At 52.5% G+C, this 18490-nt stretch overlaps 1 protein-coding gene across 5 annotated transcripts in view; it reads right to left on the bottom strand.

Moving 5' to 3' along the window:
* DNAH9 (dynein axonemal heavy chain 9) overlaps positions 1 to 18490 on the bottom strand; it is a 149585-nt gene that overhangs the window by 64958 nt on the left and 66137 nt on the right. For all 5 annotated transcript variants that reach the window (XM_032129150.1, XM_032129151.1, XM_032129152.1 and 2 more), the window contains 5 exons: positions 15338 to 15598; positions 12546 to 12971; positions 8786 to 8905; positions 3120 to 3308; positions 1730 to 1965 (listed from right to left, as the gene is read on the bottom strand). In XM_032129150.1, coding sequence (XP_031985041.1) covers positions 1730 to 1965; positions 3120 to 3308; positions 8786 to 8905; positions 12546 to 12971; positions 15338 to 15598 — 1232 coding nt within the window. The remainder of the gene's footprint in view (positions 1 to 1729; positions 1966 to 3119; positions 3309 to 8785; positions 8906 to 12545; positions 12972 to 15337; positions 15599 to 18490) is intronic.

Genomic DNA, 18490 nt, shown 5'->3' with positions numbered 1-18490 from the left:
AGCAGGACCCTGGGCAGGAGGGGAGGGTGCTCCAGGCACTTCTCCACCATCACTCTTACACTGAGTCACCTCAACTAAATCCACTGCTCAAAATTCATACTCCTCATCTAAGCCAGAGAGTTTGGGAGCTCAGGAGGTGACAGAAGGAGCTGAAACAAAAGTTTAGAGTGACCTTTAGGCCTGATTTTTAGAGGAATATGCTGACCCAGTGAAACCCCCACCCCTGATGAGCAGCCCCGAATTTTCTGAGTCCAGGGGTATTTTACACAAAGAAAGTCAGAGGGAAGGAATGACAGAGCAGCCTCAGAGCTGCTCACACAGCAGCACCTTCCTGAAGGTGGGCCTTGCACGTGGGTTTAGACCTCTTCCAGCAGTTGAAAGCAAAAAGCTCCATCTCCCAGAGGATGAAACATCCCCTGAATTGCTGTAATGGGGCACTGATGATGCTTTTAGTCCTCAGCTCTGAGACATCACAGCAAAACACTAAATTCCCCTCTTTAAAGCCCCTGCCAGCCCAGAGTGTGGCCGGGGAGGGGAAAAAGAGATGTCATATTGGCACAGCAGGGATGCTACAGGGTCTGTTCCTCTGGTTCCATCCTGCAGGTTCAGATTTAGGTGCCTCTTCTGGGATCCCTGCTGTTCCACAGAGAGCTTTGAGTAGCTGCAAGGCATGGTGGCCAAGGTGGCCGGGAAACAGAAATTTGCTGTTGTGAAAAACGAGCCTTGTTTTGATCCCACACGAGGTCAGATCGAGTAACTTGCTGTTATTTTCTCTGAGGAAAGCAGAGGAGGCACCAGCAAAACCTGGGTAACCTCAGGGGAGGAAACATGGGCAACCCCAAGGCATCTCCAAATCTACAGGAATTTGGAAGCACCAGGCCTGGGTCACTCCTGCCTGTCACCAGAGCTTTGCTCTGTATTTGGGAAACAATCCCCAGTGCTGGCACATCTCCATAAGGATTCCACTCGGGCTGCTCCACCCCTGCTGGGGCTCCTCACAAGTGGGCAGAGATGGGTGCAAGGTGACACAGCAGAAGACCAGTCTGGAAAAGAGAGCCAGGGGTGGAAAGGCCTTCCCATGAAAGATTTATCCAGATCCATGCAGGGGTGCTGCACTGAGAGTGTCCAGCTGGTGGGAGCAGCCTCAGCCCAGCTGGTCTGCAGGGCATGGTGCCCTCTCCATACCCGAGCCCTCTCTTTCTCCAAGTGGTAGGAAGCCCTGGTCATCCTCCTGGATGAGACTAAACCAGGACAGCTGACAGTTACAACGAGCCCATGGAGGATGCCACAGTCCTGCAAAGGCCCATTGCCCAGAGCAGCTGTGGCTGCCCCATCCCTGGAAATGTCCAGGTCCAGGCTGGACAAGGCTTGGAGCAGCCTGGGATAGTGGAAAATGTCTCTGCCCATGGCAGGGGTGGAATGGGATGATCTTTAAGGTCCCTTCCAACCCAAGCCAGTCTGGGATTCTGTGATACCCGAACTCAGCTCACTCCATCACCAGCTTCAGAGGAGTTTCCATGGTAACTGAGCCAAGCACTAAACAGACCCTTGATTTAATGAGAAACCTGTCATTTTGGTAATGAAGGAGCAGATAACGTGAGCAAATGCAGCGGCAGGTTTGCCTCAGTGCGACTGCCTCCGATGGCTGCAGCTGAGTGTCCCCTGCCCACCAAGCACCCCGGGCAGGCGGGCACATCCCCTGCTCACGACGAGAGAAGGACGGTTTTACCCCTTCTGCCCCGCTCGGATCACCCGGAGCCCTTCGCCATGGGTGCTTTTGATCCACTTGCTGCCCTGCAGCTGGGGATCCACCACGAGGGGCCAGCGCTCGCAGCTGCTCAGGATGGCGGCGTTCTCGGTGGACGTGCGCTCGGCCGGCAGGCCCTGGTTCTGCCACGCCGCCACGGCCGCGCCGTCCGCCAGCATGGACAGCGGGTCCAGGCACGGGGTCACAGGGATTGGCACCTGGGAGGCAAGCAGAAAGGCTTCCTAGTGATTCCAAGGAAAGTGAGCTTCGTTAAGAAGTGATAAATTACATTGATCCGAGTCACCAGCAGCATGACCAGGAGGTTGAGGGAGGTGATTCGGCCCCTCTGCTCCACTCGGGTGTGACTCCACCAGCAGAGCTGCCCTCAGCACTGGTGCCCAACAGCAGCAGGGTGTGGAGCTGCTGGAGAGAGTCCAGAGGAGGCCGTGGAGATGCTCCATGAGGTGAGGGCTGGAGCCCCTCTGCTCTGGAGCCAGGCTGGGAGAGCTGGGGGTGCTCACCTGGACAAGAGAAGGCTCCAGGGAGAGCTCAGAGCCCCTTGCAGGGCCTAAAGGGGCTCCAGGAGAGCTGGAGAGGGACTGGGGACAAGGGATGGAGGGATAGGACACAGGGAATGGTTTCCCACTGCCAGAGGGCAGGGATGGATGGGATATTGGGAAGGAATTCCTGGCTGTGAGGATGGTGACATTTCTCAGCACAGTCAGGTCATTTTTGGAACAATATTGCACCTCTTAACTAAGTTTCTGGCTTAGTATTAAGAAATGCAGAATGAAGTTTCCCTCTCTCAGCCCAAGGAACTGCCTGCTTCGGTCAGTCCTTTGATCTGGGCATCTCTGCCCCACTGGGACCTTATTTAAAATCTTCTTGGCACCATTTGTAGGAGAGGACCCTGTTAAAATTAGTGAAATATTAAATAAGTTTCAAGCACAATGATCTCCATCTGGTCCTAACAGCATGACATGGATAAAACCAGCTGAGAGGCATGGCCAGCGTGACCAGAGCTTGTGTTCAGAATGAAAAAACACCTGGATTTTTTCCAAGCCTACTGGAGAGCTGGCAGCGAGCTCTGCCCGCTCCAAGTAATTCCTCCTCCATATTCCCCCCTCCTTCATGGCTGAGGACAAAACTGCAGGGCTGGGCTCTGTGTTTGGGATTTCCCTGAGTACATGAAGGAACTTCATGGAGCAAGGCCACCACATTTTCCCCAGGGAGGAGTAAAGGCCATGTCCTGATCCTCGCTCCAGCTCGGTGAAGACACAGTGATGTCCCTCACTTGGGAGATCCCCTGTGGGCACCAGGATTTACACATTAATCCCAGTAGCAACAGCTTCTCAGAGGAATCAGAACCTACTTTTAGCTGGTGCAAATAGGGCCTCCAGACACCATCCAGGAGGTCCTGGCGGTATTTCTTGGTGAAGTAGCCCAGGTAGGAGACGAAGGCCGTGGTCAGCAGGACGTCTCCACACAAGGTGCTCTGCTGCTGTTTGAAGTCCTTCACGGCCTCAGCCCATCTCACATTTTCAGAGGCAAGTCCCCCAACCTGCAAGTTCCAAAGTCAGATTGATCATTCATACAGTCATGGAATGGTTTGGGTTGGGAGGGACCTTAAATCCCACCCAGTGCCAGCCCTGCCATGGGCAGGGACACCTCCCACTGTCCCAGGCTGCTCCCAGCCCCAATGTCCAGCCTGGCCTTGGGCACTGCCAGGGATCCAGGGGCAGCCACAGCTGCTCTGGGCACCCTGTGCCAGGGCCTGCCCACCCTTGCAGGGAAGGATTACAGAAGCATTTAAGCCCATTAGTTGTTAATTGCCTTAATGCCACAGATTCCCACGTCATTACACCGTCTCCCACACAGAACACTCCTCTCCACAGCCTTCAGTATGTCACACAATTTATTATCACACCAGGTACGTGGGATTTTGATCACAATTCCCTTCAGATTCTGTCAAAAAAATGTTTTCTTGCACCTATTTTTCATCAGCATCCAATGTCCAGGCAGTGCAGCCGGGGCTTTGATGAGGTTCAGCATCTCCTTGTAAAATAATTTACCTCTACATGCAAAGATCACTTATTTGGCCATCAGTACTTTTTGGGGTACCATTGGAATTAGGAATGGAATGCAGCCTTCAGCTCGCAAGCCAGAAAAACCCAACCCAGTTTTGAATTGACCTCATGGGTTTGAGATGGAGAATGCCAGATCTTATGGTGAAATTCACAATCAGCCTCCTGCTGCCAGGGAGAAACCTCTCTCCATGTACAGCTCTGGGCACATCCACAGCAGGCACAGCTCCCCTCTGCTCCCAGGCCACTGGGGCCAACCAGCACCTTCTACTTTTCTTCCTCAGTCCACAGTCCACATGAACTTATGGTTATTTTTCTTCATATTTCTCATTTCCACTAAAACCTCCTCTGTATCCTTCTCCTCTTCAAGCCTCCCCATGTAAGGAATACTGGTGTGACATTGTCCATTTATCCAGGCCCCTGTTCGGTGTTAAACAGGCCCAGCTCTGACACTAATCCCTGTGACAAGCCCTGGCAACACCTCCAATAGTTCATTCCCCTAAACTGGCTATTTTGCCACCTTAACCTGCTGTGCAGACGCAGATCCCCAGCATGGGAAGGCAACACCTGCAGACCCTCACTGAATTTCACTGTCACACCTTCCAACCTGGCCAAGTCCTGTTTCCAGCAGAATCTTGCCAAGAGTCAGCACCACCTTCACATTCCCAACACAAACTCGCTCCCGTGGTTGGTTCTGCTTCACTCCAGATCAAACAGCTCTCCTTCCACCCTTGTACCTCCATATCCCCTGATAAACAGCCAGGATCTTTTAAGCCAAGAAGTTACTGAGTTCCCCTCTGAAACCCCTCAGCACAGGCTCTGCAGGGCAGACCCACGGGCAGCCTCCTGCAGCTGACAGCAGCCCCTGGCCTGGGAACACTGTACACACAAGCACAGCTCTGGACACAACTTCCAGCTTCCCACAGCTGCAGACTTCAGGACCTTCTGACCCAGAGCTTGTATCCTTGTGCTTAACAGCCACTGATGATTTTTGACTTCATGACCGAGCCTAAGCTGCTGTGGATATCAACCCAACTTTTGGCATCTACAGCATCCCGTGGGCAAGAGATCCACAGTTCAGCTGTTCTTTGTATAAAAGTACATTCTTTGATGTGCTGCCTGAACTTCTCAATTGCTAAAACGTTTGTCCAGTGCAAAACCAGGGAACAATCCTGCTGGCACCAGCTTCTCTGCACCACTCAGGATTCCAAGCCCTCGGTACCCTTCTGCTGTCTTCTTTTCAGGTTGAAGAGCTTTAGCCTCTTCAATAATTCCTCACATAAGAAGCAGCCTTTTGATTTTCCTTGCAATCTTTATCTGCACCGACTGATGCAATCTTTATTATCTGGTTCCTTTTATTGTTGCTGTCTCTGCACCATTTCCCATTCTCCTCCAGCCTTTGAGGTGCAGCAGAGGGTGCGGAGGTCATGCTGCACATTCGAGATTTATTTAGAAGGTATTCACAGAGCAAGATGGGGATTTTTCTGTTTTGTTCTCCCTTCTTTTCCTAATAAACCCTAATATCCGGTTTCAGATGGGCTTTGGGTTTGGTGAGGGCTTTTTGCTCTCGGGAGCACAGAGCTCACAGCACTCTTAACTCCATCCTTTCACTCCTGAGTGATAACAATCAGCTCAGCATCACTTACAGGGCATGTGAAATACAACCTAATTTTACCAATGTACTTTACATTACATTTATCTACCTGGTGTTTCACCCCTCCATCACTTGGGACTATTTTTACAATTCTTTATAGACAGTCGACATCACCACTGTGGAGCCGCGCGACCCCCTGCACACCAGCTCGTTTATGACTCATGGAATCACAGAGCCACAGGCTGGTTTGGGTGGGAAGAGACCTTAAAGCCAACCCAGTGCCACCCCTGCCATGGCAGGGACACCTCCCACTGTCCCAGGCTGCTCCAAGCCCTGTCCAGTCCAGCCTTGGGCACTGCCAGGGATGCAGGGGCAGCCACGGCTTCTCCAGACAATCAGTTTCTTCTGATGAACACAAGAACTAACAGACACCTGCAAAAATACCTCTGATGGCCTTTCTGCCCTGCCCAAACCGCCCCTTTGGATCAGGGAAAACTGCCTCTGGGAAGTCTGACCCCTCCCAGGAGCAGAAAGAGCAGCCTCAGGATTTCTTTGTCCCACCCGACCTCAGAGCTGTCCCTAAATGTGCCCCAGCTGAGCTGCTGTGCACAACATGAGCCACCACCATCCTCACAGAGCTGCAGAGGTTCCCCAGTGCCTTTTGCTGGTCTCAGACTGGGCTGATGTCCCCTTAGCCTTGCTAGGAAGATACTCATGATAGGATTAGGACCTCAGCTGCCTTTCCTAGGGCTGCACAATGCACAGGGCAAAGCCTGATCCAACACATCCAAGCCTCCCTGGCTGCTGCACTGAGCTCCTGGTTCAGAGGGGAACAATCTGTTCTCAATCCATAGGCACAGGTCTGCATCTTGCATCACTGAACCTCATCCCATTCCTGTGGTTCCCATATCCACACCATCCAGTTCTTTCATCTACAGCAATGCTGCCTCTTTATGTGGGGGGATTCCCAGATTTATGTTGTCAGCCTTGGAAGTTTGTTTTATCATGGAAAGCCATATTCCTTACAGTGGAACGAAGGCTGGAAAATAACAAGGATCAGGCAGCACAGGCTATACCTGCCCTGCTCCTCCTCTGTTCCGGACACCTGCAGGAGTCCAGCTGGAGCTGGACAGGGCCTGGTCTCAGCCCACATATCTCATCTTATCCTACTTCTTGAAAAAGAAGCAGAGCACTGCTTTTAAGTTATTGGTCACTTTTAAGGATCATTCATAAATTATCCTTAATCTCAACTACAGTTACAGGGCAGAGCCCAGTTCTTGCACCTTTCCTTTGTAGTTTTTATAGATGAAGCATCCATAAGTCTCGCCTCCAATCTCCTTGAGGTCAACTCCCATCTTTCTCCCACAGCCCTTCTAACACCAAGAAGTCTTTATTGATCTGATTTTCCCGGTACTCAGAGGTGCTTCCATGCTCCTAATTAATTTTTTCAGGTTACTTTCTATCTCCTTAGGTCCTAGAGGCTTTTTTCTTCTCCTTTGCTTGGATCACACACTACTGCCAGTTTTAAAACGTTCCAGACATCCCAGGTGTCTCCCACCTCAGATCCTAGAAGTCATTGGAATTCTTTTTATTTAGCAAGCAGCAAATTAAAAGCTACTCCTTCGATTACCTTTGGCTCTTTGGTAATGTCAACATGAACAACCATTCACCATTCCCCATCCACCTTCTGCACACCAGTCATGACTTTAGGGGCTTCTGTCGCATCCATCCCCTCTACACCTTTTCCAAAGGGAACAGCCCTAATCTATTCCCTCTCTTCTCATGTGGAAGTGGTTACACACTTTGTTGTAGCTTTCCTAGGCTGCTCACAGCCCTCTCAGACAGGGTAACCACGTGTGGGATGTAGGCACTGACAGACCCGATACAATGACGCTTAACTTCTGTTTCCTGAGGTTTTTTCTACCAATTAATAATATTCAATTTGTCTTTTTTTCCTCCTGTCAAGTGCCACGCTGCTGTTCCTGAGAACTCTCTGCAACAACTCCAAGAGCTCTTCTGTGAGTGATAATGGTGCAATTAGGCCCTATCCATGTAACTGCATGATTACAGTTTGTTTTCCCTGCACACGTTATTTAGCATTTGTCACCACTAGATTTCCTCCTCTGCATTAGCGCACACCCACTCACAAACACTGCTCAGCAGCCAGCCTCCCTTTCTGGTGCACAGATCCTGGCCCTTGGATCCTGAAGCCTCTTCCTTAGAAATCACCAGGAGCTCGTGAGATGCCAATGTGGCACTGGACTCAATCCCCCAGGTTCATTTGTCAATCCAAAGCATCGCTCTCCATCTTCAGTTACATTCTTTATACAACCTCAGACGTGTTTGTTTCAAAGTCTGGGAACTTATTTCTACCCACAGCCACACCAGTGACACTTCTTGAATGTCAAATGAGCTGCACATCGGTGAGGGCTGTCAGGCTCTGTTCCCAGAGCAAAGCCAGGATGACACAGGAGATGGTGTGCAGTGCAAGGCAGGAACCTGGGATGCGAGGAGTTCCTTGCCTACACTGCAGAAATGATGAATTTTGGGCAGTGTAGAATCACAGAACTGCTGAGGTTGGAAGCTGTTCCCAGGTCATGGGGTGGGGAAGAGATGTGGCCTGGCCTGGGATGTGGTGTCATAGAAGAGTTGGGGTTGGAAGGGACATTAAAGCCCATTCAGTGCCACCCCTGCCATGGGCAGGGACACCTCCCACTGTCCCAGGCTGCTCCAAGCCTCAATGTCCAGCCTGGCCTTGGGCACTGCCAGGGATCCAGAGGCAGCCCCAGCTGCTCTGGGCACCCTGTGCCAGGGCCTGCCCACCCTCACAGGGAAGGATTTTTCCATATATCTAAATTAAATTTCCCTTCTTTCCGTTTTCCTCATTCTCCCTTGTCCTGTCACTACAGTTCCTGATGCAAAACCCTTCTCCAGCTCCTTGCAGGCCCCTCTCTAAATGCCTTTGGACTCTGACTTGGAGGACACCAAGGCTTTTAGAGAGCTTTTCATTCCAATTCTTGCCATTTCAAGACCTGTAAAGCTACAGGCGAGTCCCTACCTTTGCTTTTATGATACCACTTCTGACTCATAGAGCTCTGGCCCATCAGCACCTGCTCACACCTTTAAGGCCCAAGAAGGAGGCGAGAGCTGTGATGGCAGCAGAGCCAGGCACCTTAACGAGCAGAGCTGCCCTGATGCACAGAAACAGCCACTGCAAAAGCGTTTTCCTTACTGAAACCTGCTGCAGTGCAGGAAACATTTCCAAAACCACGGGAGGATGGAGCATGCTGTGTGCACGGGGCTCAGCCCAGCCCTGGCCCCTCCCTCCTGTGCCACCAGAGCTGCCCTGCTGGCACTCACCAGGCGGTTGGCCAGGGCGATGGTGCAGGCTGTGGCTTCAGCTTCCTGCTGGCACTTGAGTTTGTCTGACGTGGCCTTCTCAAACTTGGCTGTGAGCTTGCCCAGGTTCTCGTTGAGGCGCTGCACATGAAAAACAGGAGGAAGTCAGGAACAGCACGGTTTTAACAACTCAGGAACGATGGGGAGCTGTTGGAGGAGTCCAAAAAGCCATGAAGACACTCCAGGAGCTGAAGCCCCTCTCCTCTGGAGCCAGGCTGGGAGAGCTGGGAGTGTTCACCTGGATAAAGCTCCAGGGAGACCTTAGAGCCCCTTCCAGTACCTAAAGGGGCTCCAGGAGAGCTGAAGAGGGACTGGGGACAAAGGCTGGAGGGACAGGACACAGGGAATGGTTTCCCACTGATGAGAGGGCAGGGATGGATGGGATATTGGGCAGGAATTGCTCTCTGGGAGGGTGGGGAGGGGCTGGCACAGGGTGCCCAGAGCAGCTGGGGCTGCCCCTGGATCCCTGGCAGTGTCCAAGGCCAGGCTGGACACTGGGGCTGGGAGCAGCCTGGGACAGTGGGAGGTGTCCCTGCCCATGGCAGGGGTGGAATGGGATGATCTTTAAGGTCCCTTCCAGCCCAAACCATTCTGGGATCCTGTGATCCTGAGACAAACCCTTGTCCAGAGCTGCCCTGCCCTGTGGCAGGGCTGGACAAGCCCCAGCCCAGCTCATCCACCCCGGGCTGGCACTGGGAGCCAGCACGGAGCAGCGCTGGGCTGGGCTGTGCCACTGCTTGGGACTCACAGCCTTGGCACAGAGCAGAGGCAAAGGACACACAAAATGGATTTATTTGGGGTTTCTGGCTGAGCCCTGATGACAAGTGCTATGGCAGAGCAACGAGCAGGCAGCTGAGGAACCCAAATTTGGTATTTCCTGATGCTACAGCCCCTTGTCTCTGACCAGCCCTTGAGGTTCTGCTGATTCCCCAAGTCCTGCTCAAATCCCCAAGGGGCTCCTGCAGTTCTGCCTGAACCATCTCCAAGCTATGCCCTCACGCTGCTTCCAGCAAGGAATATAAAAAGTCATTCAATAAAATGGTTCTGCTCTTCAAGCTGGCTCAAGCATGGGCCAGGAGCCCCCAGTGAGATGGTGCCATGTCCCCTGCAGGTCACTGGGCTGGGAGGGGCAGGAAGAGACCAAAGCAGCTGCAGAAAAAGCTGGAGAGCCCTTTGCTTGGACAGAGCTGCTCACACGGGGATCTAAACCAAGCCAACAGCTCCCACAAGCACTTGGAGCATTTCACTTCTGATAAGAGAAGTAATAATTGATTTTATCTGCACCCGGTGCAGACTGCTTAAGGCTAAACTGCTTGTAAATCACTTTAACACCGAGCTACACGCTAGAAACAAACCCAAAAAATGAAAAAGGATTATATTAGAGATCTCTGCAGCTCTCCTGGATACTGGCAAACACAAAGCAGCCTCACCTTGACCTGCCTTGGAACAATAACACCAAAAGTTTCTGTCCCCGTGTGCATTTGGATCTGTGAGCCTACAAAGGCTCGTATAGATGATATTCCACTATAGAAGCAGGATGTGGTAATTGAGGATCTATAGAATATGTACTTGGATCTGGGCTGCAGGACAGAGCAGGACCCCACCAGGGGCATACAAATACAGCTGTGTGCTGTGAACAGCCTCCACCTCCACCAGCCCCCAGGGGCAGAGCACTGAATTCCCAGGCAGGCAAAGAAGACAGAAAGTCCTTAATGTTTTGGACATTCAGAATGTTCTCATTTATTACTACAAATGAGTATGTGGCAGCTTGGGGCCCAGCTGTGAGCAGGTATGAATCACCACACAGCAGTGAAGCTCTCCAAGATATCCCAGATAAGTAAGGATATACCTCCACATCCCTCCCACGCTACCCTGCATCATTCCCCATCTGCAGAGAGGAGAAGGCCCCTAAACCAGGCAGGTTTGTCAGTGCATGCCAGAGGAGCACCAGTAATCTCCCCAAATATTGCAATTTTCTTTAATAAAATCCCACTCCTTAAAAAAAAAAAAAAAAAAAAAAAACAACAAAAAAACTCAGGAATAAAAAGCTTTAGAAAAGAGAAGCATAAAGGGATGAAAAAAGTTCCCCAGCACTGTATGGCACATCTGAGGTGGGAGAATTGGACACCAAAGCCCTCTAAATCCAGCCCTGCTCCAGGTGCCTCCTTTCATCTGCAGCAGGAGCTCAGCACCAGTTTTTTGTATTTTTAGTTAAAAAGTGTAGTAAGCATTTTAAGAAACGATAAGCCCTTGGAAACATCAAAAGAGCAATGTGTTTTCTAACAGGGTGATGTGCTGGTGGAAGGGGTGAGGGGAGCAGAGGGACCTGCTGCCCCTTGGTCACTCACTGGGACTCTGCCCCTGCTGTGGGTCACAGAAGGGGATCCCACTCCCAAAGAGAGATCCCAAAGCACCCTAAAACCAGGCAGGTTCTGGAGCAGCTGCTTCCCACAGCCTGTTCTTAGCAGGTATCGTGCTGGGAGGGAGCAGCGAGAAAAGCAGGATAAAGCAGGATGTGTTTTCACATAGAGATAATTTTCTGAAGGAAAACGATAAAGGCCTCACTCTACCCTCCGTGGAAATGCATTTTCAATCAGGCTGGAATTTCTTCTATTCAGAGATTTTTTTAAACTTTTTTTTTAAAAGGAGCAAAAATCCAAATAACATCCACGGTGTGTTGTGAGGGAGCTGTGCCGTGACAAATGAGGCTCCTGCAAAACCAGAGCCTGGGTGTGGAGCCAGCCCAGCTCTGTGCTCCCAGCACTGAATCAGCCTCCAGCCCCCGTCCCCCGCCCTGTGCAGCACACTAGGAACACACTGGTGTGAGATGATGGGATTTCTGAGGACCTAGGAGTAGAGGTAAAATTTAAAAAATTAGGTGGGACTAATAAGGATTCATATTTAACCTTCCTCTTCAGGTGCAAGCAAGGCTGGAGAAGAACAGAGGAAATGAAAGCAGCAATATACTGTCACAGAATCACAGAATGGTTTGGGTTGGAAGGGACCTTAAACATCATCTTGTTCCACCCCCTGCCATGGGCAGGGACACCTCCCACTGTCCCAGGCTGCTCCAAGCCCTGTCCAGCCTGGCCTTGGGATGCAGGGGCAGCCCCAGCTGCTCTGGGCACCCTGTGCCAGGGCCTGCCCACCCTCCCAGGGAACAATTTCTTCCCTCTTTCTAACCTCAATTTCCCCTCTTTCAATTTGAAGCCATTGTCCTTTGTCCTGTCCCTCCATCCCTTGTCTCCAGTCCCTCTCCAGCTCTCCTGGAGCCCCCTTAGGCCCTGCAAGGGGCTCTGAGCTCTCCCTGGAGCCTTCTCTTGTCCAGGTGAGCACCGCCAGCTCTCCCAGCCTGGCTCCAGAGCAGAGCTGCTCCATCCCTCTGCTCATCCTGGTGCCTCCTCTGGACTCTCTCCAGCAGCTCCAGGCCCCTCCTGTGCAGGGCCTGGGGCAGCTCTGCAGGTGGGGTCTCACCTGAGCACAGGGGCAGAGGGGCAGAACCCCCCCCCTTCCCCTCCCCTGCTGCCCACGCTGGGGGCTCAGCCCAGCACAGGGCTGGATTTTGGGGCTGCCAGTGCACCAGGAGGGAGAGAAAACCCTACAACCCCCCAAACCTTTGGATTCCCACCCCTGCTTAAGGACACAAGCGCTGAGCTCTGCCTGAAGGAGAGGATTCCCCCAGGCAGGGACAAGCAGGACGGGTTCCCCCAGGGGCACTCACGGCGATTTTGGCCTTGACAGTGGCCAGCTTGTCCTGGGCTGCTGCCAGCTCGGCGTTGGCCCTGTCCAGTGCCTGCCTCTTGGGCTGCACCTCGCAGAACACGCGGTGGAAGCGCACGATGTTCAGCACCCACGAGCACAGCCCGGCCGCCGCTGACGACTTGGTGGCCACGAACTCGGGGTTGAACTTGGGGTCTTGCAAATAGGGCTGCAGGGCTTTGAGGCAGTTCTCGTGGATGTTCTCCTTGTTGAACTTGATCAAGGAGTCCAGGAAGCTGTCTACCCTGGCCATGGCCACTCTGGCTGCTTTCCAGCTCCTGTCCTTGGGTATCCTCCCTGCCGGGGCCGTCAGCACCATCACGGCTGCGGTGACGTTGCTGACAGCAGAAGGAGGTGACCCAAAGGACCTCAGCTCCGTCAGATTGGTCTGAAAAGGGGAAAACAAGGTTGTTAGATAAAAACAAATGGGCTTTCTTTTCACTCTGCCACTAATAGAGTCAGGCTCCCAGGCTATCAATCTGATAAATTGGGCTCCTCTCGGCCCCAGCAGTGCTCCCTTTAGATCACTGCTCTGCCTGTTTGCAGCACAGCTGCTCCATTCCCTGCTCCTGACATCCCACCTGGGGCCAGCACAGCACACTGCTCCTCCCCACACTCCTGGGGGAGCAGGAAGCTTTATGCCCTCTCAGAAGATTGGGATAAGTAAGAATGAAACCTATAGGAATAACCCCCAGGCCCTCTAAAACAACCTTCAGAGCTTCCCTTCATGCTCCCTCCTACCCCAGCTGAGATGCCAATGCCAAAGCCATCCTCTGATTCCCACATCCTGCAGCCCTCAGGGTTCAGGGAAAGCAGCAGCTGAGAAGGAGCCCAGGCACCCTCACAGGGCAAGCAGCCAAACTGCACTGGAGGAGCCAAAAGGGCATTTTTGTCTCTAACTCCTGATTTCCCAACTCTTCAAACTCGCTATCACATCTGGCTTTGCAGATTTTTATTTTGCAGGTGCTCTGCACTGGGTCTGTCACAACCCACATGCCATTCATCATGATCCATGTAATAATGACCTCAGTTATCTTCTATATATTTGTAATTATCTCATATATGTACGGACTTATCATCTCTCCATAACACTTTAAATAGCTTCTCAGTTGGCCTCAGTCACTCTCACTGCCACCAGCCCCCGCAAAAGGCATTACAGCAGGTGACAGAGGGGCTGCAGTAGGTCCCACCCACACAGCCAAAGTCAGGCTGAGCCAGCCCACGGAAAAGGAAAAGGAAAAGGAAAAGGAAAAGGAAAAGGAAAAGGAAAAGGAAAAGGAAAAGGAAACTTTAAACTGTCAGGAACACAGAGAGAATTAACCCTGCCAAGGCTGAGCAGGGCCAGCTGTCCTGAGAGCAGTGTGGCTACGGAGGGTTCTGGAGGCACCAAAAGGGAGTATTTAAAGCATCAGAAGGATAATCCAGCACAAACACAGGAGCAGAAATCAAGGTGGGTTCAAGGTGCAGCTGATGAGGAGGAAACAGCCTGGACATGTCCCAGTGGCCATGGCTGCTCTCCTTTTGCAGTGTCACAGAGATGTCCATGCATCCACACCCTCATTGACTGTATGGATTCATTACTGGATTGTACTCAACAGCTTTTCTCACTGTTTTCCTTATTAATGTTGCAAATAACCCTGCAGCCCAAGGAAGATGACTGAGATAGTTGGGAAGAAGCTGTACAAACACATACAAACATTGTTGATCATTCATGTCAGCGAGCAGGTCGGGCTCTCTGACACATTCCCAGTCAGCAGGTAAAGGAGACTGTGGCTTCCACTGCTCTGCTACTGCTGCTTTACAGCTCCCTGGAGAAAATCCCAGCATTTTCCCCATCTTTGCCTAATGAGAGATTCCACAGCTCCAGCACAAAACTGGAACTAATGGAGAGACAAACATTTTCCTCTAGCACAATCCTTTCCCTCCCGTGAAGGAAACCCAGAGCACACGTGTCTGCAGCACAGCTACCTCCTTCCCAAAGGCTAATCCAACAGAACCCCTGTTCTGGATGACTCCAAGGTGCTTTCCTGTCCCCCAGCAGGGCTGTGATGGAGCCATGTTTTGAGGCCTTGCTGTGACTGTGGGTTTTCCAGCTGCTGCTGCCCCAGGACACTGCATGAACTGCAGACCAAAGCAAATTGCAGGTCCATCTCTCAGGCACATCACAGAATCACAGAATGGACCAGGTTGGAAAAGACCTTTGAGATCATCAAGTCCAACCTATGACCTAAAACCTCCTCATCGACTAAACCATGGCACTGAGTGCCACATCTCAAAGTCTCGGGCTCCAAAGGGGAACCCCGGGAGCATGCTTGAAGGACAAACCTTCCAAGGTACAAAAAGTCTTCCCAAAACCAATCTCCGGCAATCAGAGCAATGCTTATCTCCTGATTACACATTTTCCCAATGGCATCTTCCTTCGGACCAGCTTTGCCTGCTCCTCTCCGTGGCAATGAGTGGTCCAGCCTCGTGGGTGGTCTGAGTTCCACCAGGAACCCCAGAATCACAGAATTAACCAGGTTGGAAAAGACCTTTGAGATCATCAAGTCCAACCTATGACCCAACACCACCTTGTCAACTGAACCATGGCACTGAGTGCCACATCCAATCTTTTTTTAAACACGTCTGCACCAGCAGGGAGGAAGCTGGAGGAGGGACAGTACAATGCCCAGAACTTGTGCCATCAGATGACACAGCCCCTCTACCCCAGTGCAGAGGAAAAACACTGGGTTCCCACGGGAATCCTCACCCTACCTTGTTGAGGGTGTTGAGAGCAGCCTGGGCAGCTGCCAGGGCAGGCTCAGCCTTGGCCAGGTCCTCTTCACAGTCCTTCTGCTTCTGCTTGACCTCCTGGGCGATGAGGGCCACCTTCTGCTCCTCTTCATCGGCCACCGCCTTCTTCCTGCTCACCTTCTCTGTCTCCACACCCACCACCTGGATCAGCTTGTCAGCATCCTCGTTCTTCTGCTTCAGCTCCACCTCCTGGGCTGCCAACTTGGCCTTCAGCTCATCCACCTGCAGGGCAGAGACGTGTGTGGGAGCTGGGCTGCCCTGCCTGCTCCTCAGTGCCCAGCACGGGCTCACCCTGCAGCAGGACCCGAGGGCAGGGAGGGCCTGGCTGTCAGGCAGAGTCCTGGCAGCACAGGGGAGCATTTCTGGCCGCTGGCAAGAGCCTGCTGCTCCCTTTGCTCGTGGGACACATGGTCCACATGGCAGAGCAGGCTGGAAGCAGTGAGGAGCCCATCAGAGAGCCCAGCTCCAGCAGGATGCACAGCTCTGGGAGCTGACCCAGCCCTGCTCCCGGACAGAGGGACCAAGGCAACACGGACACTGCTGTGGGCAGGATCCAGTGGGAAGGAGGAGGAAGCATATTTCAGATATCCTTGGGATGATTTCATACAGCCCAGGAGCCCCATCACACACCAGGCACGTGCAGGGAGCTTCTGTCACTGTAAAGCCAAAACCCTCAGCTTTGTGCACGAGCTCTGATGTCACATCCCCCCAGACAGAGGTGTGCAGGTGCTGTGCCTTGGGGAGGTGACAAGGGCTGCAATTCAGCCACACTTGAGCCTCTCAGCCTTGCCACCAGCAAACCCAGGCACACGGAGGTTTGGAGCAGGACCTGTGCCCCAGGAACTCCCCGAGCCTCCTGCTCACCCCGGCACACCCTGACCCTCCCACCCCTGCAGCCTGGGCCCCAGGCACAGGGCAGGGGCAGCACCTGCTCTGAAACCATTGGTGCTGCAGGCTTGTGGCAGGAATCACAGAGCCATGGAATGGTTTGGACGGGAAGGGACATTAAATCCCATCCAGTGCCACCCCTGCCATGGCAGGGACACCTCCCACTGTCCCAGGCTGCTCCAAGCCCCATCCAGTCTGGCCTTGGGCACTGCCAGGGATCCAGGGGCAGCCACAGCTGCTCTGGGCACCCTGTGCCAGGGCCTGCCCACCCTCCCAGGGAACAATTCCTTCGTAACACCATTTTTCTCCCCAGGAAGATTGCAGTTGGGATCTGCTGACAGCTCCAGCCCTTGGCAGAGCTCTGAGGCTCAAGGGGCTTTAAATGTGATGTCAGATGGGCTTGAGAAGGGATGTCCCCTTGAGATGGCAGCCAGGAGGCCACCAGCAGGGCCGTGGTGGCAGCTCCTCACACCCTGCTCACAGCAGGAGCCCTCAGCAGCGTTTGCCCAGGGGGAAGCTCACACAGGCTCTCACCTGCAGGCAGAAAACCTCCTGCTAAAATCCCCGTTTCAGTGACTTTACCCAGACTCTGGGCAGACCGCAGAGGCTTTTGCTGCCTGATATCAGGCTCATAAAGGTTCACTCAGAGCTCCTGGGGCACATCTTTACCCACACAAAAATCCTCACAGGAAGGGAAGCCAGACACTCGTTTTGGCTATACCAGAAGGGAGAGCACAGGCTGCAATCCACAAACTGAAGCTGTTGACATTTGGCATCGGCTTCACGTGGAGAGCAGTTTTTCAGGGCTCTCCACATGCCCTCCATCCATCATCATCCCCTGCTGCCTGGCACTGTGGGACTGCTCTCACCAGGACAAAGGCACAGCTGTAAATCTGGGCTCACGTGAGCACATAATCCCCTCGTGTGACAAACCCAGCGGCAGCTCCTTGTTCAGCTCCACGTCTCAGGGGCTGCAGGAAATTGAAGTGGGCTCTGCTGATGGCAGATATGGCTGTGACCTTCTGCCCAGAAATCAGCCTTTGTGTGCTGGATACTCACACAAACGGGAGCTCCTGGGGTTTACATGAGCAGCACAAAACAAGCAGGGGATTAGAATCCATGGGCACTCAACAGCACCACAAAGAGCAGGGTAAGCTCAGCCCAGGGGAACAGACAATGCCCTGCTGAGCACATGCAGCAATGGGAGGGGAAATGACTGCAGACATTGTCAGGATTTTAAAAAAGCAAGGACGCAGGAGAGGGACTATTTGCAAGGGCCTGCAGTGACAGGACAAAAGGGAATGGCTTCAAACTGAAGGAGGGCAGGGTTAGATGGGATATCAGGAAGAAATCCTTCCCTGTGAGGGTGGGCAGGCCCTGGCACAGGGTGCCCAGAGCAGCTGTGGCTGCCCCTGGATCCCTGGCAGTGCCCAAGGCCAGGCTGGATGGGGCTTGGAGCAGCCTGGGACAGTGGGAGGTGTCCCTGCCATGGCAGGGGTGGAATGAGATGAACTTTGAGGTCCCTTACAACTCAAACCATTCTGGATTCTGTGATTCCATAAGAAACCTGTGAGCAGCTTCCTGAGTGCAGAACAATCTGATAAGCAATTAGTAATGTGAGGTGGAAAGCGAAAGAGCAAAGCAAATGAGAAATTCAAGGGTAATGTGCTGTGACTTCATCAGGGAAAGGAAGGGAGAAGCCCTTGCCTACGATCAGAACAGCATGAGAAAAATTATTAAAGAGAAGAAAACCTGGAGGGCAGGCTCCCAGAAGACTCATTTTATCTGATTGTCCCTGCCTTGTTTCAAGAACACAAAATACATCAAAAGGTCGGCGATTAATTGATAGCACCAGCCAGGCTCGAATCTGGAATCCAGTGATGCAATATTAACCAAAGCCATCCTCAGAATTACTCAGCAATGGGCGCTGACCTCTTGGTGGCACACAGCACTCTGAAAAACAAATGACTCATCCCACACGTCTTCCCAATCCATTATGTCCTAATAGGAAGGAGGCTTCAGCTCCCCTGAGTGCTGAGGATGCTTCTGTCTGCAGGGAGAGATGGTTATGAGCTGATGGGAAACATTGCTGGAGGAGGAAGGTTGGTCAACAGCATCAAGGTGTCCGAATCTCCAAAGGACAAAAAAAGGGTAGAGGGGACCACAGTAAAAGGAGGCAGAGAGGTTCTTTTGAAACTGGAACAGCAAAGTCAAAAATACCTGCAG

Source organism: Corvus moneduloides, chromosome 19 (genome assembly GCF_009650955.1).
Source record: "Corvus moneduloides isolate bCorMon1 chromosome 19, bCorMon1.pri, whole genome shotgun sequence".
Lineage (NCBI taxonomy): Eukaryota > Metazoa > Chordata > Aves > Passeriformes > Corvidae > Corvus > Corvus moneduloides.
The sequence above is the reverse complement of the archived record's forward strand: the minus strand, read 5'-3'. Positions and strand labels throughout refer to the sequence as shown.